At 41.2% G+C, this 22478-nt stretch overlaps 4 protein-coding genes across 12 annotated transcripts in view; 3 read left to right on the top strand and 1 right to left on the bottom strand.

The window, feature by feature from the left end:
• Window positions 1–3227, top strand: part of LOC147148898 (1-phosphatidylinositol 4,5-bisphosphate phosphodiesterase zeta-1-like) — a 16240-nt gene extending 13013 nt beyond the window's left edge. For 3 of the 4 annotated variants that reach the window (XM_086029613.1, XM_086029611.1, XM_086029610.1), the window contains 2 exons: window positions 503–652; window positions 1145–3226. In XM_086029613.1, coding sequence (XP_085885739.1) covers window positions 503–652; window positions 1145–1227 — 233 coding nt within the window. In that variant the 3' untranslated portion in view covers window positions 1228–3226. Of the gene's footprint in view, window positions 1–502; window positions 653–1144 lie in introns of all 4 variants that reach the window. The other variant, XM_086029612.1, reaches the window with a different exon arrangement.
• Window positions 1330–20636, bottom strand: pik3c2g (phosphatidylinositol-4-phosphate 3-kinase catalytic subunit type 2 gamma). Of its 6 annotated transcripts, none has more exons than XM_086029602.1 (34): window positions 20568–20636; window positions 16622–16776; window positions 15350–15828; window positions 15186–15265; window positions 13874–14037; window positions 13595–13709; window positions 13408–13519; window positions 12724–12794; window positions 12492–12555; window positions 12285–12410; window positions 12130–12160; window positions 11781–11964; window positions 11581–11703; window positions 11038–11166; window positions 10797–10911; window positions 10581–10714; window positions 10255–10443; window positions 10068–10161; window positions 9879–9973; window positions 8488–8668; window positions 8300–8407; window positions 8127–8219; window positions 7825–7954; window positions 6935–7071; window positions 6676–6845; window positions 6423–6579; window positions 6007–6116; window positions 4510–4678; window positions 4210–4328; window positions 4043–4139; window positions 3885–3948; window positions 3498–3577; window positions 3279–3404; window positions 1330–3032 (listed from the first exon to the last, which is right to left on the bottom strand). In XM_086029602.1, exons 3-34 carry the CDS (start codon window positions 15773–15775, stop codon window positions 2880–2882), a joined length of 4146 nt encoding a protein of 1381 aa, XP_085885728.1. In that variant the 5' UTR covers window positions 15776–15828; window positions 16622–16776; window positions 20568–20636; the 3' UTR covers window positions 1330–2879. The 6 variants fall into 6 exon arrangements, 5 of the variants coding, with proteins under 5 accessions (XP_085885728.1, XP_085885729.1, XP_085885727.1 ...); XM_086029603.1 differs by lacking the exon at window positions 20568–20636 and adding an exon at window positions 17779–18080 and having other exon boundaries at window positions 15350–15786; window positions 16622–16779; XM_086029601.1 differs by lacking the exon at window positions 20568–20636 and adding an exon at window positions 17779–18079 and having other exon boundaries at window positions 16622–16779.
• Window positions 17622–19331, top strand: LOC147148897 (small integral membrane protein 29-like). Its single transcript, XM_086027371.1, has 4 exons — window positions 17622–18034; window positions 18107–18132; window positions 18772–18877; window positions 19278–19331. The coding sequence occupies exons 1-4, from the start codon at window positions 17915–17917 to the stop codon at window positions 19329–19331; spliced, it is 306 nt and encodes a 101-aa protein (XP_085883497.1). The 5' UTR covers window positions 17622–17914.
• LOC147148895 (sperm acrosome membrane-associated protein 4-like) lies at window positions 20603–22478 on the top strand. The gene is made up of 2 exons (XM_086029614.1): window positions 20603–20742; window positions 21668–22478. The coding sequence occupies exons 1-2, from the start codon at window positions 20720–20722 to the stop codon at window positions 22122–22124; spliced, it is 480 nt and encodes a 159-aa protein (XP_085885740.1). The 5' UTR covers window positions 20603–20719; the 3' UTR covers window positions 22125–22478.

Below are 22478 nucleotides of genomic sequence, written 5' to 3'. Positions count from 1 at the left end.
TAACTATCTATACCTTTTGGTCTTTGTTTGATCTGTAGGATTTTATATTGACTGCTGATGTGGAACATCATATGACCAAATATACTGAACTGAACTTAACCAAAAACAGTAATATCCAATGATGCAGCATGACCAGCAAGTGGTGAGCACATTTGCCTCACTCCCAAGAAGTTTTGGGTTCAAATTTTGGCTCCTGCCCTCTTGAGTGGAGTTCATGTCATTCCAAAAAAAAAAAGTGTTTTTGTGAGCAAGAGCGAAACAACAGCAAAAGCAAGACGAAAGATTCGAAGAGCCATACCATGGGTCACTGGTCAACCTGCTCTTCAAACTGAGCCAAAGCCAGCCAGCCAGACCAACATGGTTGCTGGTGACACCGGCAAGATTCCAGCTGGTCACCGGCTCCACCAGCTCATGGCTGGGCCCCAGCGACATGCTGGAACCAATGAATGAATGAATTGCACTTGCCAGTAAAACTGAGTAAAGAAGTTGATGACTATTGCAGCTTTGAATCCTTACTGGGATTCCGACATGAACTTCCGCATCAGCATTCCCGACCTGTGTCTCATCCGCTTTTGTGTCCGAGACCAGACCGGCTTTCTGTCCAGTGACTTCGTGGGCCAGTACACGCTGCCTTTCAGCAGCCTGAAGAGAGGTTTGTCGAGACTCCTGTTTATTGCATTTTAGCTATTTAAAGTGAAATACTTTTTTTTTTTTTCAAGAATATGTTCCATGCAAGCCCACTCGTTGAAACAGGGCATTCTGATGAATTGCGTTTGTGCAATAAGTGTTAAGCCACTCCTTTTTAGCCATCTCCGGGGGTGGCCATTTTGTCTTCTGTTGACTGAAAATGACATCACAACCGCTCACAACGACCAATCACGGCTCAGATTCAGAAAACAGGTCAGCCGTGATTGGTCGTTGTGAGCGGTTGTGATGTCATTTTCAGTCGACAGAAGACAAAATGGCCGCCCCCGGAGATGGCTAAAAAACGAGTGCATTTTGCTGCTTAACTTATATTCAACAAACGCAATACTAATCAGAATGCCGTGTTTCAACTAGTGGGAACATTCTTGAAAAAAAATGTTTGGGTTGACTTCCGCTTTAAACATTGTTTTCTCCCCCACATTCTTTTTTGTTCCTCCAGGCTATCGCTGGGTACCTCTTCGGTCCCGAGACGGATGCAACTTGGATCCAGCCTCTCTTTTTGTTTTTGTCTGGTATTCCTAAAACGGCTCGGGTCGACACGCACATACATAAAGAAAACACATGCCGCCGAGAGAGACGAGTGTGGCAGAGCAGCAACAAAAGGATGCAAATAAATCAAGGCAATTGCATTTCCTCAGTTATAAATATCAGTTTTATTGTGTGAAAATAGATGTGCTACATTCCTGCCAGTACTGCACGGGGGGAAAAGACCAGAACACTCCCAACAAGCGGGCCTGCGAAAATCTCTGTTTGCAGCTTGTATAAACTGAAGTGATGGGCAAAATCCCTCGAGTGAGATTGTAGCTTCCTGTGACAAAATTAATATTTGATGCGAGTTCAGTTAATGCGAGCAAACTTGTTTTGCCTCTCAGAACAATAAATCCGACGTGTTTGCTGTGGCTGAGACCTGACGAAAGATGCCAGGTTACAATAGGGCTCCGCGGCCTCTACTATGACAGAAAGGCTCTATTTTGTTTCACTCCCCCAGGCATCACTCCTCCCCTCCCACGTGAGGAAGCCAGCAGGGAATCGTATAAATAGCATCCGCGGAGGTATACATTATTGAAGTAAATCCAGTGAAGAAAAGTCTATTTCAGTCCGGCAGCATCACCAAATCCAATAAATGAGACAGAGGAGGCTGTCAGCAGGAGGATGTCATTAAGTTAACATGGGGACCTTTCAGACCACTGAGCAAGTCGGTAAACAAACACAGTGCAGCTCAAGCAGAACGTCAAACTTGTTAACTCATTCGGAATTGAATTAACGCAAAAGGGAATATCAGTGTTGGATGTTGTGAAGAAAATATTTTTTAAAAACTAGTGGTTCTCAAACATTTTAAACCAAGTACCACCTCAAAAAACACTTAGTGAAGTTTTCAATTTGATGTAAGAACAATCAAAAAACTACTGTATTTCAATTAACACAAAATATTGTCAATAAAAATTGTCGCTAAACAAATGTTTAAAAACAAACAATTTGTAAATATGTAATGCAAATGTATTATTTGATTTCAAAAGTTAATTACAATTGAACTGTACCTAGTCAGTGAATCATTTGCGTATCACTAGGGGCAGCCCATGTTTGTAAAATTTTGACAAACTCTGGTGTAAACAAATAAGCAGTTGTGCTCCTTTGCCGTACATTAGCGACTGAACTTCAAGCCAAAAGAAGTACCAACTGTGATCTTTGACATACCTCACAGCCTAGCAATACATTTTCTGTGTTCCCCCGCATTTTCGCCGTGTGTTGTAAGACCTATTGCTTTGTTTCCATCTCATGGCATCTTCAACTGTGTTGAAGTGAGGGGAAGGGGTTTCATTCTTAAAGTTAATGAGTCGTGGACAAGGCTTGATGCGTGTAAATTTTTCCTCCAAATGCATCTCAATGTTTTTGTCCATCCAGCGTTATGTGATCAAGAGGAAAGAAATCTACAGGGGTAAAAAGTGAACTCGATTATGATTTATGTTTATGATTCCAACATTTCATTGGCATTTAGAAAAAAACAACACAGTGCTTTCTGTCACTGCAGTTCAGAAGCATAACAGTGTCCTTCCATGAGGTTTTTTTTTTCAGTTGTAACTTCATCCACAGTCTCTCACTGCATTGTCGTTGGGACAAGGGACATTGTGGTTGCGCCCCCTGTCGGCTGCAGGCCTGCAGTGCGGCAAGTCAGGTCAGAGTGCCGAGTTTCCCAGGGTGAACCAAGTCTCCTTGTTGAGCAGCTCCTCATCCAGTTTGATGTTGGTGGCAGCGACAAACGTCTTCTTGCTCTTCACGCTCACCTCCAGCACCATGCCATACAGCAGGGGGACATTGGCATACTCCAGCTGTGAACGACACAAAACATTTTGGGACACGCCAAGCTGAGCAGCTCTACTTGTAAAGTTGTAATTTTGGAAAACTTTTACAGTAGCTTATCACAACAATGTTTTAATATGTAATATTGAATTTAATGTACACACGTGTACATTATATATATATACATAAATACATACACATACATACATACATATATATATACATATACATATATATATATACGTGGTAATGCATAAGAAATAAAATAATTGTACCAATTCATTGAATGTGGGGTTGTCATTATTCCGCACAACTTTAGTCTTTCTCTTGGACTTCCGCTGGGGGTCTGGTCTCAGACACGTGACCACGTAGGCATCAGGGTTGGAGCCGTTGGCCATCTTCTGTAGTAAAAAGAAAAACAACAAAAACCTTACTTTTAAACGGAGAAGGAACATTTAACATGCAGTGTTATTCGTCCCGTGTGGCAAGCTCACAATATTCTTGAGGTGTTTTACCAAGACTGAGAGCTTACACTCCTTGTAAGAAATGCACAGCTGGATTTCAGGGCTAGCTTCTGCAATTGGAAATCACACGTTGACACTTCTATCACCCAGTACTAGACACTTAATGGGGTACACAAGCACAATTGAGTGAGAGCCAATGCAAGTTCTGTATTAGAATTCTGAAGATAATATCGTTCCAAGTTTAACTTCTGATATTTCTTCCCCTCGTTAGGGGGCGAAAATATCAGAAGCAGCTCAGTATGATGCAGTCCAGATTCTACAGTAAACATTGTTAAAAAATCTGATGCTGTTCTTGCATTCAGCCTTATCAAATTGTGTTGGTGTACCTAATGTTGTGGCTGATGAGTGGATATCGACCTTTTACTATATATTCTTGAACCCTTTTGGGCCCATCCAAGAACAAGCTGCACACAAATTCATTCTGAAATCAGACAGGAGCAGACATACAGTAATATAATTTAAAGCAATAACAACAGGATGACATAAAGCAAAAAGACATCATCAAGCAAACATACTCCCTTGCAAGGCCCCTCAAAAAGCTGTTTGAGGTATTTATTCAGCAGAGACATCTTCCTGTTGGGGGTGAATGACATCATATACCAGGATGGGAATCTGGGAAACAGAAGGGCAGAATGTGTTAGGATACAGAGAGAGTGTGATGGACGCTTATCTGTGGACTCACTGAGGCATAGCAGATTCAATGAAATGTTTCTGCAGCTGCTTGTGGATCAGCTCAAAGTCCTCAAATGTCATTTTATTATACCAAAAGCCATCATCAATGGTCACTCTCAGGTCAAAGAGCTGACAAGTCAAAAGAGCAACAAAGAAATTTTTAAAAAATACAAGAATGAACTTCACATTTTCATCTTTGGATACTTTCTCAATTGACACCAGACGAGGTGACAACAGCCAGTGCTAGACGTATATTTCTGTTTAAATTGTAGACAAGAATAATAGGAATGATAATCGAACTCGGTCTCACCGCAACTTTGTCCTCGATTGCAAAGTCCTGGATGACGGCATCTTGAATGTTGGTACTCGGAGCAGGAACGCCATCACGGATGGCCGCTGCTGGCTTCTTGCCTTGGGCCATGCTGTGCGTCAGGAAGTTTAACTTGACCGCGACAGAACCCATGCTTTCCTTGATCTTCCTAAACGATAGGCACAATGGCACACGCTGATTAAATGCATATAATTCTATCTTACCATGTGAGTTGGAACCCAGTTCAGTAACAAGTGCAGAACAATGTTCTGCAATCCAATGATAATATAACAGTGAAACTCACGCTGCAGTGTTGTTGCAGCACAACACCAACAAGCCACGGGGACAGGCAAACAGAAAGGATCACGATCACATGGAAACGTAAATAAATGTGAAAATTGTACAGCAGGGATAGGCAACTGGTGACCCATGCGGCCCGCAACCACACAATGAGTGGCCCCTTGGTTCTAATTCTAATGTAAATGGAGCATATTCTTAAAAAAGAATATGTTTGGGTTGACTTCGCTTTAATATAGTATTTGCATAAGAAAATCAATCCTCTTATTCATGTTAAGGGTATTAAAATTCAAGAAAATAATATGACAGAAAAATCTGGGGATTTTTTTTACAATAGATAAAATATGCGATTAACTACGGGTTAACTATGAAAAATGCGATTAACTATGATTAAAAATTTTAATCGCTTGATAGCACTAATATATATATTAGTGTATTAGTGCTGTCAAGCGATTAAAATTTTTAATCATAGTTAATTGCATTTTTCAGTTAACTCGCACTAATATATATATATTAGTGCTGTCAAGCGATTAAAAAAAAATATATATATATATATATATATATATATATATATATATATATATATATATATATATATATATATATATATATATATATATATATATATATATACACACACATAGGAAAACGCTAAAAAAAAAATCTAATATATGAATCTGTGCGTGTTAAACCGCAAGTACGAAGGTGTTGAGTAATTTTAATCACTACACTCACACTTCAAACACATGCATGTAGATTGATTGAAGAATATAAATTGCCCAAAGGGGTGAATGTGAGTGCGGATAGTTAATTGTTTATCCAGTGTATGTGCCCTGTGATTGACTGGCGACCAGGCCGTGGTATTTACTACCTCCTGCCAAAAGTCAGCTCGTATTGGCTCCAGCTCACCCACGATAATGAATGGGGTAAGCAGTATAAAATGGATTGAAGGATGCATTAAATTATATTCAATCTAATTAAATTAAATCAAGTGTAAATGGGCTCCATGCCATATACCGCCATTCATCCTTCAAGGTACTCAATCACAAAGAGGTTGGCATATGTTACCAGGGAAGGGAAAAAAAAAACTGGCTTGTCCACATACACTTTTAACACAACAATATGAGTATATCTACATTCATTTGTGGTTGGCAATTAATTTCAAGAAAATATGAGTTGTGTGCGCATGTGTTCAGTTACTTTGTAAAGTAGGAAGTGGCTTCCAGGTCAGTGTCGTGAGGTCTGAGGTTTCTCTGGACGTACTGCAGGTCATGATAGTCCTTCAGCTCGGGCATTCCTGCATTGGTCATCTGGGGACAATGCAAACACACACACACACACCATCAATAAAGGGATTCGCATGCATTTTATTACCTCTGTCAAAACATAATACTGTAACTTAATCACATAGAATGCAAAGAAGTAAAGAGTTTGGGCATCATGATTAATTCATGGCAGATCCTTCTGGTGTGTGCAACTTGGCCACCAAGGGGCAGTATAATACAGTCATGAAGACAAAAACTAAAGAGTTTCACAACTACCGTGGTGCCATGAGATAGGATGTATGCATGCGTTTAAAAATAAATAAATAAATAAATAAATAAAGTTGTTCTTACTAGCTCCAGCAGGCTGAGAATGAGGCCAGATCTGTGTCTGATGATATTGTAAGCTTCACAGCAGAGTTCCACAAAGCGATGCAAACGCTGAGGCTTCCGCCCACCGCCTGTGATGAAATGCTGCATCTCCGACGTGAAGATGAACGGTGATCGGTCCCTGCATTGTTCAAAAGGAAAAAGATGGGAAAGGTTCATCCAGCATTTCAAGCATTTGATTTCACCCCAAGTGAAAGTGTTCAAACGGTTGACCTGCCTTTTAACGTTTGCGATCTTCTGGGCGTTGCCCATGATCTTGCCAAAGTCGATGTGGAACATGTGGCCGCTGTGCTTCAACATGATGTTATCGTTGTGGCGGTCGCAGATCCCCAGGATGAAGGTGGCCACGCACCAACCTGCACATGAGTGAATGAAGTTCATCACAGCCTGAAAACAAGTGGTCAACAAACAGGAGCGGGGGTTAACAATCGGTCCCGGAGGACGACTTTTATCAGTGATTCGGGAGGTGTGCTGACCTTTTCGTAGTCGTCCTTGGTTTTGTTCCACATGTGGAACCACTTCTCCAGGGTGTCCTGTCGAAGGGTGCCACCAAGACCCCATTCCTGCTGGATCTTCCCCAGCGTCACCGCCTCGGGAACCACTTCTATGAGGCCTGTCAGCCGGCAAATATAAACATATAATGAAACGCAAGTGGCAAAGATACAACGCGACCTTATTGCCTCATATTTTTCCCGATTACGTTTATTACGTAATTGCAGAGTACAAGACGGATTTTTGGATTAGCACAATTTTTTCCAGCTGCATTTAAAAAAAAAAAAAAAAAAAAAAAAAGTATTATAATTCTAACATTACTGGAAGCGACGCAGTAAGATATTGTAATATTAGTCGTTTTCACAGACTGGTCCGTCAGTCCGTCACTGATGGACGCCTGTTTTGCTGACGATTGATGAACAATTAAGCACCTTTCAAAAATGACGGACTGACGAATGACGTGGCTCTTGATCCGTCAGTGTAATTGTCACTAACCGTGGACCGTCACTGAGGAAAGCCCATTTTTTTAACGTTTTTTTCTCACAAAAAATGACAGACTGACAAATGACGGACGGTACCCTGGTTGCTGATGGATGACGAATGACGGACGTGCAACATTTAGTAAAATGCCCACCTCTGTTTATGTCAAATCATCGCTCACAAGTCAAAGCAAAAACAATCATCCAAATGATGGCCCGTATCTGGATAAACTCATAAATCGGGTCACTCTTATCTCAAGGCACAACTGTGTTAAGTGAAACGTCATAATTTCCCTGCAGCACACCTGATGGACACTAATGTTCAGAGACACAGTGGCTGCAACTGACGGCATTTGAGTTGTATTTAAAGAAATGTGTCCATTTTTTCAAGTCACCCTGAGTCGTGCCAGTCGAGAGGCATCTGTAGGTGACCATGCGCAAGTCCAGCCCTTCTTGAAGCCACACCCTGTCCATCATGCGGACCATCTGCAGTACCAGCATGTCCTGGCGCAGGCTGTCTCCTGTCTGAAGAGAGCACCACTAATTGAGGGACGGAAACCACTTTGTAAACATGCCCACTCCACGTGGTGTGTTTACACATGCAGATGCGTAACCGGCCATTAGCTCAGAGTTCTCCTTGACGGGGTCACAACTAAAGAGCCAACGAGGATCAATAAAGTGCTGCTTTATGACGAACCTTGCAGATCACGGTGATGTTCTTAGCCAGCGGGTCAGTGCAAATGAAGGACACCCCCAGAGGAGAGGTATTGGAGTTATAAAATTTACAGGCCTGGAAATAAAAGCTCTCATTGTAAACACCGGTCCAAAGATGAATGCTTCGGATTGTGATGACGATTGTGAAGCATTTACATCCAGGTCCACGCCATTGACGTGGAATGCAACATCTAGAGGGAGACAGCAGCTTCCCTCATCACTGAAGAACTTCTCAATCTTCCCCTTTTCTTTGTTCAGAACAGTCTGGGAAGACAATCAACATGCGTATGAAATATCTGACTTGCTGCCGAGTCAGAGCCCGCCTGCCAATGAGTTGAAAAGACCTTCCGCCGCGCCTTCTCCGACGTCCGGACCTTCTCCGCCAGCCGCATGAGTGTTGTCAGCAGGCGGCTCTCTCGATCCAGCTCTTCCCTCAGCGCTCGACCGCAGCAGAAGCGCAGGGCCGCGTGCACTTTGCCGAACCAGCTCTGGTAGTGTGGCTCTGAGCAAGCGTCCTCCAGCAGCCTGCCACACAAGCAACAATGGCCAATTATACACATTTACCATTAATATTCATTTGTAGAGTCACAGTTACTGTAGTCTATTTTGGCAAATCACAAAGGCTGCAACTAATACCTCTGCTTCATTTCGGACGGTCGGTAGGATTATAAAATGTATTTATTTATTGTCTAGATCAGTTCAGTGCTTGAAGGGGAAGTCAACCCAAACATATTTTTGTTCAAGAATATGTTCTATGCAGGCCAACAAGTTGAAACAAGGCATTCTGATAATTATTGCGTTTGTGCAATAAGAGTTAATTCACCTGTTTTTAGCCATCTCTGGGGGCGGACATTTTGTGGCTCACTTGTGTTCTGAAGCTGAGCCATGATTGGTCATTATCTGAGCCCTGAGCATTTGTGATGTCACTTTGCGTCGACAGAAGTAACAAAATGGCCGCCGCCTGAAAAGGCTAAAAACGGGTGGATTTTGCTGCTAAACTCATATTCCACAAACGCAATATTTATCAGAATGCCGTGTTTCAACTAGTGGGCCTGCATAGAACATATTCATGTCATCTTCCAAACCGCTTATCCTATATAGGGGCGCGGGGAGTTGCTGGAGCCTATCCCAGCCGTCAATGGGCGAAGGCAGACTACACCCCGAACTGGTCGCCAGCCAGTCACAGGGCAAGAACATATTCTTGAAAAAAATATGTTTGTGTTGACTTCCGCTTTAAGAAGTGCTGTTCACACATTTACATCTCGTTTCATGAAATATGAAAAGTTGCAGTGATGAAGCCAGAGATTTGTTTGCATTATTGTTGGAAACTGACTTACGATTTACTGAGTGACGTTTATGCCAAAATTATTTGCTAGAATTTTTGAAATTGTCATAGTGAATGCCAAAAAGGCTGCAAGTCAAATTGTTTAGGAAGTTAACAACTCTAATAAATGCTTCCTGTTAATTCACGGTTCATTGCATTGACTTTATTTTAGCGCAAGTCTAATAAAGAGAATAAATAAATAAAATAATGGTATATTAAAGTGCACTCAAAATAGTGAGGGGGGAATCACAATTAAATCATTTTTCTAAATCGTTCTGCGCTAGTATATATTAATGTTATTTCTTACTACTACTTACTTTATTGTGCGTTTATGATTGTGACTGTACTGACACATTTTCCTTTCATGCAACTTTAACAGAAAAATTAACACCGCAAATCATGGTTATGCACCAGAAGAGTTGATGGGCAATCCGAATGTTCTTTAGTGATCTCTCCAACAACAACATGACCAGAGCTCCATCCAGTTCCCACTCGCCCTTCAGAGCCTGCACAACAAGATGATGATGATGATGATGATGATGAAGATGACATTGAACTAAAGGAGGAGCTAAGGAGGAGATAAAATGGTTGAGTGCTCACCTGGACCAACTGCGGCAAAAACAGCTCCAGCTCATCATCGGATATTTGTACAAAATAATCCACAGAGGCCTTGCGCACTGTCTGGTCTGGAAAACTAGACAAGAGAAACACGATCTTTTTTTTTTTATGCTTCGATTAAGCAAATTGGCAATGCGCAATCGTGGTAGGGATCAGAGCCGCTGCCTACTTATCGGTGAGCAGGAACAGAGCCTCCTCGGGAAGGTGTATGGCCCAGCGGTCCACAACTGTGTAGATCTCTGTGAGGTCCCCGGCCTGCCACTTGGGGGCGCCACCCAACACCAGGTGGAGGAAGGTACTTGCTTTGTCACAGCTGTGACGTTTACTCCACAGGAAGCTCTTCTCGTTTTCTGACAGACTGGATACAGAAAGAAATTAGTATTATTCTTTGTGACACTGGCACCCCACTCACAAAAAGAAATTCTGCAATTGAAGAAAAACATGCATCCAGTCACAGACCGGAACTGCTTTTTTTTTTTTTTTTTTTCGACTCACAAGCAAAGACAGAGCTTCTTGGACACTCGTAACATTTTCTTTTCCAGATCTTCACAAGGCGAAGAGAATATGAAGGACCCAAAGAGCGCGACAGGCCTCTGATACGTCCACTTCACCTCATCTGGAAACTCAAGCTGCATGTTAGAGAGGATGGGTGATGCTGTTGATTTTTTGTTTTGTTTATGGAGTTTGTTTTTGCTTTCTGATATTTCTCACCTGCAGGATGACCCCCACTGTCTGTCTGTGGCTGTCAAACAGGGCCGGGGAGGGAGGAGAAGACAGCATGGCCAACGTGGACAAACTGAGCAGGATGGTCCCACTAACCAGGGTTCTACAAAGTACACATACAGTTTAGTCAACACTATCTGCCGATTGATGGAAAATAGTGGGAACTGTTCATTCTGATGGGAAACTGTGATACAGTTATCTGTGTGATGTGTTTAAGATGTACCGGTACCTGTTGCTGTAAAGGGGTAGAACAGCCCATGCCAGCAGCTCAGGGCTCTTTCCTCGCTTTGAGCCCATCAGCTGGAAGGTCAGCATGCTCTCGTAGGGTAACTGCTTGACTGGGACAGGAAACGCCATCCTGACATTCAAATACACAAACGACAAAATTGGTGGTTGAACAGCCGTCATTCTTGACGTCAACAAAAGGTTAAAAGCAAATCTTGTGAGAGCGAGGCTCAGCGAGGATTGACGTGTCTTTATGACGGTTAGGAATTGTAAAATGTTCAACGGAAAAATGTCCTGTGCAGTAAAAATGTAACATATCGTCGCTGTCATGTGAAAAACACTTATCTCCATTTTTAAAACTGTTCCTATTTTTACATGAATCATGTTTCCGCGTTACAGACATCGCATTAAAGCGAAAATGAAAAAAGTTTCCAAAATTGGAGAGAAGTGTTTTTCACAGGACAGCGACGATATGTAAAGGTAAACATGCAATGTTTTACTTAAAAACTGCACTGTACCGTATAACAAAAGTGGGAAGGGAACTCACATGCGGTTACAACGTATTTTCTTTTCAAAGGATAAAGCAGTGCTGATGTTTTCGGAAACCACAGCTGAGCAAATCTGCATTTCTCCATATGTCAGCTCACAGGAAATAGAAAAGCAGTCGAATCTAGGGGGAAAAAAAGAGAATGCATAAGGACCATGTCTTTCGTTGGGTGTGCGCGTATTGCATCGCCTGTGTCATACGTGGACAGCCAGCTGGGTTGCAGTTTATAAAGCGCGGCCACGTTGAACTGTAAGAGTTCACTGTTGTCCTCCACATCACAAGTCTGAGGTTTGCTGGGGACGTCCACAGTTCTGAAGTTGGATAGGAAGTTTGCAAAGAAGCTCTGCATGACTTTCAGCAGGGAACTGTGCAGCACCTGCATGGCTACGAGACGCACAATGATTACCAGAGTCAGTCATCGTCTTGATGTGAATTCTCAGCCAACATTGGGCAAAAAAAAAAAAAAAAAAATATATATATATATATATATATTTTTTTTTGTATGTATATGTATCATAATTGATCATTTAAAGATGCTAAAACACTCACCATTCTCGCATTCTGACATTTCGTCATGACTCTGCAACAAGAGAGGAGGACACACATAATCCATGCATCAGACACATGGGAAATGGAAGACGTGAGGCGGAAAAACACAAACACCCAGCAGGATTGTGCTGCGTGACATGGATGTGCCCTCCTACCAAAGGTATGGGGTTGACTCTGTTGAGCCGGCCAATGGCGTCCTCCAGCTCCTCGCTTGAGAGGCCGCACATGAGATCGGTAATGGTGCGAACGTGGGCCACCATGACGTTGACATTCATCCCCGACTGCACACATCAAGACACTTTGGAATGCTTCATTCACAAACATTTTTTTTACGCATGAACAGTGGCGCTGCCCCGACTGACTTGGCTTCTCATCAGCATGGCCTCCTCCCTGCTGTAGCTTAAGAGCACGTTCTGCAGACTCAGCCTGAGAAAGGCAAAACTTAGAGGTTAAACGCATATATGCGTACACACGTCCTTTACTCAATATTTCCTGTAAACACGCACATCTTGTGACCTAGTGAAATGTCTTCATGAGAGTCGGATTAGACAGCAAACAAAGCCCAGTGAAGGGCGCGATTGCTCCGTAGCTTACTTGCAAGCGTTGAAGACGCAGACAGGCCGCACCAGCTCATAAAGATGACCCGAAGGTTTGTCGTCCCCTTCCTCCAGGAAAAAAAAGGACAATTATATTATTAATCAATGCACACGATGTTTTGGGTATTAAAGGTTAGTCTTACATTAAAATAAAGGCAAATGAATTAATATGAAAAAACGGTTGATCTATTTCAATGATAGTTGTTAATAAACACTTTGACTTGCAGTCTTTCAACTCACTATGACAACTTGACAAAATTCTACCAAAAAAGTGTGGCATAAACATAAATCAGTAAATCATAAATCAGATTACAACAATAATAAACAAATCTGTCGCTTCATCACTTCAACTTTTCACGATTGATGGAACAATCGGTAAACACATGGACTGCGCTTCTTGAGCACGGAACTCTTTTAGACACTATTGAAAAAAAATACAGGATTTGAATTTGAGTCATTGTTCAGCTCTACACAAAACCCTTTCGTAGATCTGAGTTACTTCACACCCCCCCCCCTCTGTGCCCCAAATGTCAGCAGCCAGTATGTGATTTGTATACAAAACAAAGTAAAAAAGAAAAATGCATGTAGTGTTTCCACAGCTACACCAACCCTGATAATAATGTCGCAGGCTAGGCCGTTCATTGTTGGTCAATGATTAACGTTTGAGACGAAGATGACTCACATCCCTGGCCAGGCCGCGTCTCAAGCTGCTGGAATGGAGCAGTCGAAGGGGAAGGTCCATGTTGAATTTACAGTGTGTTTGAACAACCTCGTGCACACCCAGAAGCTCGTCACTGTTGAGACGGTGCGGCATCAATGGTCAAAATACAGTAGAGGAAATAAGACATTTGCTCAATGAAACGACTTACTTGTGGAGATACTCCTCCGAGTTGCACAACTTGAGAACATAATGGCCGGAGGATTTGCGAGCGAGCTCGAACAGCTGGAAGATCTCATCGATTAAACTTTGCACCGTCCTGTTCACTAGACAAATTATACAAACCGCATACCACATTTATTTTTGCCTATTGGGTAATGCAAGATGACCCGTTTTTAAAGCAGCTCATGCTGAATATAACAGCATATATACATATATACAGTATACACATATACAGTACATATGAAATAGCATGACTGATGGATGATACCTGCGGTTGGGATCGGAAGCTGGTGACGACTTTCACTATATTGAGTCGCCACGTTGACGGTAAGCTCGACCTGCTGCAGCAGCGCAGGATGAATGCGTGTCACTCGAGCACACACCACACCTGAGTTGTGAGCGATTTGTGTGTGCTTGTAGCGCGACAGCAAACTGTTGGCGGAAGCAAAGAAGATCAGACGCGCACAACAAAGGCATTCTTTTCATCTTACTAAGTTTTAATTCGAATGATTACGGCCAATTGTCAGGTACAAAATCCACAGTATAGACAACCGACGCCCGGCCATTACACTTAAAGGGAGTGCCTCTTTTAATCTAAAGAAAAACTGTAAGGTTGACTTATTTTGGACTCACAGTTTTTGATGGGGTTGAAGTTACTCCACACCAAACTCATCAGAAACAGATAAGAACCTTCCCCAAACCCTTCCCACAAAGTCAGAAGTATACAATTGTACATTATGGTCTTGGTATAAACATTAATGAAATATTAATATTTTGTGGTCTAGCTTAACCCCTCATGAATTTTTACTAATCATGAGGTGGATCTCTACAGATCTCAAATTATTTGGGTTTGGCCTACCATTAAACCTGCTGCTTTAGCAATACTATACACGATGATATAGACCTCCACCAAGGTCGAAGGGTTAGACCATCTAAAGTGAATTCAGTTATTTATTTCTCAATACATAACACGTCTGAAGATAATTGCTGAAAAAGAGCCCACTAAAAACTATACGGACCTGAGCACCTTCATTCAGAGGTTATTTGCATAGCGATGTGTAGTTAGTTAGATATGCTAGGCCGAAGCCCTTTAAAAATGCTTTGTATAGTCTACTAGCATGGCTGCTTTAGAGCGCCTCATTGTCGACCATGAGTGTGCGCATGTCATGGTCAGAAAAGCGAAAGTGCCAGGAGGGGGGAAAACATTTTTTAAAAGTCCAACTTGACAGCCAGTGTGTGAACCAGGGTTTCGCGTTCATGTGGTCACTTCAAGCGTGTCATTTGTCACGGCATGGTAAAAGCCTGACAACAACACGGTGGGATATATTTCAGTCAGCAGAGGCTTTGAATGGATATACTTTCCCAAACATGTACTTATGTGTGGGAATAAGAAAGATGCCCAAGTAGATGAAGTAGCATTCATATTTTCAAGTCATAGTTGAGGTGGTTTATTGACAGCTGGCTGTCAATCCTTTTTACTGCATCCAAACATTATGACTATTAAAACAACAAAGCTAGCATTGGCCTAAGACGTTTTGGGCAGCATTTTATATCTTGTTGTAAAACAGGCATTATCTTACTTGGATGTGGCCTGACAAAATGCAGCCATCATCGTTGTGCTGCCTTCTGGAGCATCTGTCAGTTTGATGAGCCATTTATCCTAATGAAAAAGATATTCGTTTAGGCCTTCACACTGTCAATTTTACAACATCGTCAAGGCAGAAAAACTGTGGCGCTTACTCACCAGGTCGTCTGCTTGTGTGTTGGAACGGGCCAATTTGTGCACAGGGAAAGTCAGATCACAGGAGAACCTGGTTCTGTTGTGGCCGAGGGGCGCGTGCTTCCTGAGGGGTAAAGGTGGCGAAATGTGGTCCTGTCCACTTGGAGCCTTTGCACTCGGGATCGGAGGGGCGGCACGGCGGGGTCGGGGAGGCACATGTCTTCTTTGCTCAGCACCTGGAGGAGGTTCAGAAAGGTATTTCGAAAGAGGCAAGCGGTTGTCTCCCGGTAGCTGTTTATCTTTTAAATTAATGCCGATGTCCTCGTAAACATGAGACTCAAAGCCAGTCTCTGTTACAGACGCGGAGAGGTCATTGTTTGCATTTTGTCTGTGGAGCACTCTGCGTGCTGGTACAGGGGGTGGTCCTGATGGCGGTCCAGGGGTATCCATCACATTGTAACCTGAGTGCGTCTTGACACTATGTCACATCACAGTGGGGCACACTGTAATAAATGACAACAAAGTCGTCAGACACACACTGAAAACGTTTTTGTTGAATTTACTCCATTTTATTCCATCAAGTGGCTGCATGAAGTAAAATCATCTGGACCCATATACACGCAACATGGCGATGACACCCGAAGCTCAATTGCCACTTCCTTCTGAAAATATCCCGTTCTGTCGAAAAATTGTTAGGTGTCCTCTTGGTCTCGTGATTTGAAAATGTGAACGTCACGAGGAGGAGGGATGTATAAATAGAGATTCTTACTGAACAAAGAAATGTTTTGTTTGATTCATCTATCAAACATGTTGTGCCAAACAGGTCTATGTTAGCTAACAGGACGGTATGCAAAAACTACAGAAACATTGAACAGTCGGACATGACGATTACACAAAGTCAAATTAAGTTAATGTGTAAAGGTTATAGTGCTTTTTAGGTTCATCCGAAGATTTCACCCAAGGGCTGAATATCCCTAACTTTTTGAATGTGACTCAAGCTTAGGGTTGAGTCTAATCATTAACAGCCTTTCAAATCTTAACAGGAAACGCTGCAACGCGCCACAATGTGTCAGGACCTGCTAGGTTCACAAGCCAAAACATGACATGACCTTACTGAAAAATACAATAACCACAACATTGGGTTTCATCGCTATAAGGAGGAACTTTACTTAAAATCACGAATGTAATTGAAAATAATTACAGACTTGTATGATGTTGATCAACATGTAAAAACGGGATCAAAATGTGCCCTTACTGCAAATAAAATGAAAACAGACTGAGTTGCTGGTGACCTACCATCAGAGGTGTTGTTGTGGTCCCATGTTTCTTGTAAATTAAAGCCATCAAGCCCAGCGAGTTAGACCTGAACACTTACTGGTGACACATTTACTCCTCCCACTGGATGCACTTTCCTTACTTCCCTCACTTGGATCACACTGACAGCACGCTCTCTGCTGGAGGAAACACATTATTACAGCGAGGAAAAGTTTATACCGACATTTATTTATTTTTTATTTTTTATTATTACACTTTTCAATTAATTGGCTGGGAGAAGTCACATAGTTCTACTGCCTTATTGTAGAATGCGGTTCCCTATTCGTGTCTAATGACAAATAAAGATGAAAATGAAATACACGAATTAATTGAATTAATAATACCGTAATTTTAAATTTAGATTTGTGGGCCCAGCCAACTCAGCCCAACTCTGCCCCAACCTTAGAGAGATGGAGTCAGGAGGGGCATCGATTCAAAAAAAACATAATACACCAAAACTTCATCCAAAACTATTTGGAGAAAATCACATTACTGGTGAGCTACTTTTAGAACAGGCCCACAGGCTACTCATGTGGTCCTTGTGCCTGTGAGCACAACATTGGAGACCCAGAATGGCTAATTATTCGGTTTAACAGCAAAGAAAGTAAACAATTTCAAGAGGAAACCGGTTCAATTAAAAAAAGAGATCAGAAAGAACAAAAAAAAAAAAAAGAGTTGAAAACCTTCTCGAAAGCGTTGATGTAACTCATGTTGGAACCTGTGATGGGAAAATGAGCTTGATACACTTTGTTTTAAATGATTCCAGTTTGAATGGGAAGGGAAATTCAAACATTCAAACAATAAAAGTGAGAAAATCCTGCATTAGCTGGCACACTTCATAACTTTCTTTGTGTGTGTATGAAAACAAATGAGGTACCTACAGGATCTCTACTCCTCCCACAGGAATGTTATTAAACAGGTTTAAAAATAGCACGATGTTTTGACATGGCACTACTACTCTCTACACCAAGTATACAGTCATACATTGTTTTTATTCTACTCTTCAATCCTGTTGCTAAGCCCTGTTTTAGCGTGTGGGCCTGCTTACCGGTGATAATTCATGGTAAATTTGAGCATATTTCTTTTTAATTTCAGAAGTGTGTACCAAGCTGGTAACCCTTTGCTCGATCAATCAATACCTAAGAAGTAGTGCTCAGCTTGAATAGGTTGGTGACCCCTGATACACGACAGCGTCATGGAAGCGACAGGAGCACCACTGAATGTGTCACAAAGGTGCCATGTGAGGCCACCCAGGAGGAAAGCGAGCAGATCAAAATGTATTACAACCAAAGCGGTCTTCACGTTTCACCAGCTAGCACTGACGGAGAATTTGTTGGCTACTACGCTCTCGTCCCTTTCGTCCTCCTCGCGCTGCTCGTGAGTGTGACAGCCTTGGTAAGGAGGTCGCCATGTTTCTTCTTCTCTCTGTTAGTCACATGACTTCAGCAGTGCTGTGCTCGCCCTCAGGTTGTGTTTATCAAGAGGAGAATGAGGTAAGACTTTTTCTTCCTTTTTTTTTTAATCTCAAGATCTTTTTTTTAAAGCAGCACTGGGCAAGAATCCGGCCTTAATGAAAAATTTTCACAACTCTTGTGATGAAACATTGACTTACAAGTAGTTGAATGGGACTTTGATCATGCCCTGGGGGGGGGGTTCTATATCGTTTTTACTGGCACTATAAGCAACTTTGTGGAGGATGGGATCAACCCTGGCACACAAAAAAATACAAATGTCCTGAATTGCTTTACGGCTTATTCACTTCCTCCTTTCGCTATAAGGACGGAAGTCGATTCAGATGTCGCTATTACTGGTGTTATGGCAGAAGCCCCAAAACAAACAAAAAAACAAAAGTATTGTTTGAATAAAATTAGATTGATTACCTCGTCACTATTCATCTTTCACACAGCCACTGAAAATCGAAATATAATTCAGTCCAACTTGCAGGCCAGCGAGAGCTCAGGATTTCCCGACACTACGTGCTGGCGCGCATAGGAAATGTGGTTGACTTTTGTCAAAACACTACCGCTTTTGTCCACATGGCGCCACCATAATCAACAAAAACTGATATGACAAAGTGTTGATTTAATATTTTGAATGTTTGTTTCATTTCATTCTGTGGGTTGTTTTGTCAGATTAGATGAGCTGCGCCACCGGCTGATTCCAGTGTACAGCTACGACCCTGAGGAGGAAGACCACCACTGGGTGGATGGTCAGTTGGAGAGTGACGAAGAGCTGAAGGTATGGAAGCAACTTCCTAAAGAACAAAATCATGTATTCACAACATACTGATCGCTTGCATCGAATGTGATTTAATATGAAACCTGCATCAAAAATTCCTCCTTAGCATTTGAGCAATTGCAGTTAATAGAAAAAATATGTTTGAAATGATACATAATTTTACATTAGGAACATCGCTCGGTATGATGCAGTGCAGTTCTACACAACTGCAGCTACAAAACAACAATATTATTCATGTTAAATTGCGATCTCTCTGACAGTGTCAATCAAAAATAATTATCTTTGTAAAGACAGAGTTAATTGGCAGCTTTTTGGGGGGGATGTTGGGCAAGTGTACTTAATGAAGTGGCCTGGTGGAGTATGAAGACATGAGCTCATCTAGACTATTTTCCTCTTACAGGAACCACTGTACAAGGAGGGACAACTCCATTTACTACAAATTGCAGCTACATAGAGTGAAATAAGCAAATGATAACTCATAAATAATATCAATAAAAACAATGTCCAGAATGAATATGTGTATTGAATGATTTGTCTGTGAAAGAAAACACTATTAGAATACTACTACTACTACTACTACTACTACTAATAATAATACTAATAATAATAATAATAACCTTTAGGATGAATTTCAATTTAGGTCTTGCATGAGTCACATGACAAATGCTGAATGAAAAGGCACTCAGTATAAAAAAAGTTGACTGCACTGATGTCCCATAACTTTTGTCCACCTAATGCATTTGCAGCAATAGAGTCACTAGATAGCGCCAATAGCACATGATATGAATGCCCAATTTGAAACGGGAAACCGGTCTTGTATTATTTGTTGCATAAAATTTCTTCCCCGCTCAAATAGGTTAATTAAAATGTATTCATTAATTTAATCAATTGTTTTAACTCATTAGATTATTTATAAGTTGATTCATTGCAAATAACAGATAAAATATTAGTAGAAATTGTAGAATAAAAAAATAGGCATACTATCAACAATTATTTTTATATCAAATAATTGGTTGTTTGTGAATAATAGAATAAAATCACTATGGTAAAATTTTCTATCTATGCTGTTTATTTATTGTATTTATCATAATTGACGATTTAAAATTCATTGATTTTTTATCATTTTTTTCTCTTTAAATGGCTAGTTTATTTATTGTAAATCATTTTAAAAATGCAAGTAAAATCAATTATTTAACACATGTATTGAACATGTTATTAAGCAATTGGTTATTGATTAAAATTATTTTTACTTAATTTATTATAATTCATTTTATTTTTTAAATTTGTATTTAACGCATTGAATAATTTGTTGATTGTTTTGTGACTAATAGAATAAAAATATAAATTTTTAATATATATTTAATATTGATGATTTATTACGTGTTTTTATTGCTTTATCATTCATAATTTAAAATGTGGGTAGGCGATATATTGTAAATGATGAAAATTACCAAAAAATCCCAAATAAACAATTTTACTTACGAATTGTCATGTTTTATTTAATCATTTAAATTGTATTGTGGTATGCTGATTTTTTTTATTACTTTATATTCATTTATCTTCAGAAATAATTGCAAATAAATATTTGGTCAACAAATGAAATTGTAAACTAAACAAGCATACAGTTAAGATTTGTTGATTTCGTTTTTTTTAATCAAATAATTTGTGAATAGACACATATTTTACATACCTCGTCTCCAAATGTTCAGCCACGTGTTCGTTTTTAAGATGTGAAACACACCTGTTGCTACTTGGCAATCAGAAGGTGTATAATCTTCGAAGGCTGCATCAGCAGCAGTAGCGACAGCCGCCGCATTTTCCTCAGGGACCTCTGACACTAAAATGGCAGCGCAAAGAAAGCAGAGGTAAATCACACATGAAAAAAGGTCAAACGTATAATCCACTACTGTGTGTATTTTATAGTTCATAGTTGATGAGCTGCAATTTTATTCTTTGACTAATTGACAACTATCGACTATTTTGGGCCATTTAATTGCTCGGACACATTAAATAAAAATTGTTTAAAACGTGGGAATTGTGACCCTATAACAGTAAGTAGTCTCCCATTTCTGTCGTCCTCCATGAGCGCACATTGATTTTATTTTGTGTTGAACAGAACAAAGATATTTGCAAATGTCTGCTTTAAACCTTTTTTTTCTGACTTGTAATGGACCAAAGCAACTGAATCATCAACTATTCTGCACCGTTGATTTGAAAAATCCTGTTTTTGACTAAATGTTAATTGCCGCCCTAATTTTGACCATTTTTCATTGTTTGCAAATAAATGCTCTGGAATCTGGATCACAACACAATTGGAATTCGGGAGTTATGTTTTCAGTAGTAGAAACTGAAATAAAAAAATACTAAACTGTGCTGAACAAAAACACACTTGTTTTAATGAGCTGAGCGCTGAGATTTTTTTTTTTTTTTTTTTTTTCTTCTCAAAATTCCCATTTCTCCATTTTTGTTCCAAATCTGATGGTGAGCACTTCTCTTTTGATGCACATTGAATGGTCTTTTATTGTAGGCAGCCTGATACCTGATAATCGTGCTGTCTAATCAGTCTCTTGCTATGCCCACCTGTGAGGTATTGGCCAAGGAGAGGTGCTCACTAACATGTAGGCGGATTTGGCTAAATGAACCTTTTGAGTACATCCATCTTTAAAATTCACCTCATGGAAAAACACGAGCAGAATTTTTTTTTTTTCTTGTGATTACTTTAATGGTCTTTTATTTTTTTGGTGATTCTGACCAGTGTTTTAACCATTCATGGCCTATTTCTTCCTGTAGCCTGACTGCGATTTTCATCGTGATTGCCACAGCGCTGCTCCCCCCAGCCTTGGTCCGTCCGACCGGCCTCCGGTGTCACTTCTGCCCCCTTCAATTCAACGAGTCCCCGTGCACCAACATAAGCACGGAGTGCCTGCCGGGCCATCGCTGCGCCACCTCCTGGGGCTACTACGGCGCCGTCCACGTGCTGTCCGCCCAGGGCTGCGTGGACGCCCGGCTGTGCGGCAGCCGCCTGCCGGTCTCCTACATGGGGGTGGATTACCAGGTGAGGCACAGCTGCTGCTGTAAGGACAAGTGCAACGTGGCGCCGACGTCCCAAATCGTACTGAAGATGCTGCTTGGCGCGATGGCGGAGAAGGGGGAGAACGCCAACGCCACTCGTGCTCTGAGGGAGAAGATTTGGGGCTCTTGCGGAGGTGACCCCGGTAGCCCTGAACCGACGGCCTCTGTGTTGTAGTGTGCAGGACTAAAGTTGAGGCCTGGTAGCCATGGGTGCTCACCTGTCCCATCGCATCAAGTGATTGTTTTGGCAGCAATCATGATGTGTTTGATGTATTGCTCCAGAGAGAAAAAAAAAAGGTGGATTTGTCAACCCTCCTCCTGGATTAGATGACTAATAAAAGCTTCTTTAACCTTCCGTTTTGCTGTTAAGGGTGTGAGTCTGAGCAGTCTCCTTGCTGATTTAACAAATCTTGAGTGTCAAACTCATTTTTGTCGCAGGCCAAATCGGTCTACCTCAGAGGACTGTTCTGCAACCATGTAGATGTTGAATCTCATTGCATAATACTTGATAAAGTGATGGCAATTATAA

Source organism: Filicampus tigris, chromosome 4 (assembly GCF_054856515.1).
Source record: "Filicampus tigris isolate MCC_2025a chromosome 4, RoL_Ftig_1.0, whole genome shotgun sequence".
NCBI lineage: Eukaryota > Metazoa > Chordata > Actinopteri > Syngnathiformes > Syngnathidae > Filicampus > Filicampus tigris.
The sequence above is the reverse complement of the archived record's forward strand: the minus strand, read 5'-3'. Positions and strand labels throughout refer to the sequence as shown.

What these genes read in the sequence shown, in the direction of transcription:
- pik3c2g (XM_086029602.1), bottom strand. Translation starts at nt 15,775, where the DNA reads ATGGATACCCCTGGACCGCCATCAGGACCACCCCCTGTACCAGCACGC. An exon ending in CAGTGGGGGTCATCCTGCAG is followed by an intron (nt 10,715 to 10,796) that starts GTGAGAAATATC and finishes TCTAACATGCAG; the next exon opens with CTTGAGTTTCCAGATGAGGT. An exon ending in GCCACTTCCTACTTTACAAA is followed by an intron (nt 4,679 to 6,006) that starts GTAACTGAACAC and finishes CCTATCGTTTAG; the next exon opens with GAAGATCAAGGAAAGCATGG.
- LOC147148895 (XM_086029614.1), top strand. Translation starts at nt 20,720, where the DNA reads ATGGCAGCGCAAAGAAAGCAGAG. An exon ending in GCAGCGCAAAGAAAGCAGAG is followed by an intron (nt 20,743 to 21,667) that starts GTAAATCACACA and finishes TTCTTCCTGTAG; the next exon opens with CCTGACTGCGATTTTCATCG.
- LOC147148897 (XM_086027371.1), top strand. Translation starts at nt 17,915, where the DNA reads ATGTATTACAACCAAAGCGGTCTTCACGTTTCACCAGCTAGCACTGAC. An exon ending in TTTATCAAGAGGAGAATGAG is followed by an intron (nt 18,133 to 18,771) that starts GTAAGACTTTTT and finishes TTGTTTTGTCAG; the next exon opens with ATTAGATGAGCTGCGCCACC. An exon ending in AGAGTGACGAAGAGCTGAAG is followed by an intron (nt 18,878 to 19,277) that starts GTATGGAAGCAA and finishes TTCCTCTTACAG; the next exon opens with GAACCACTGTACAAGGAGGG.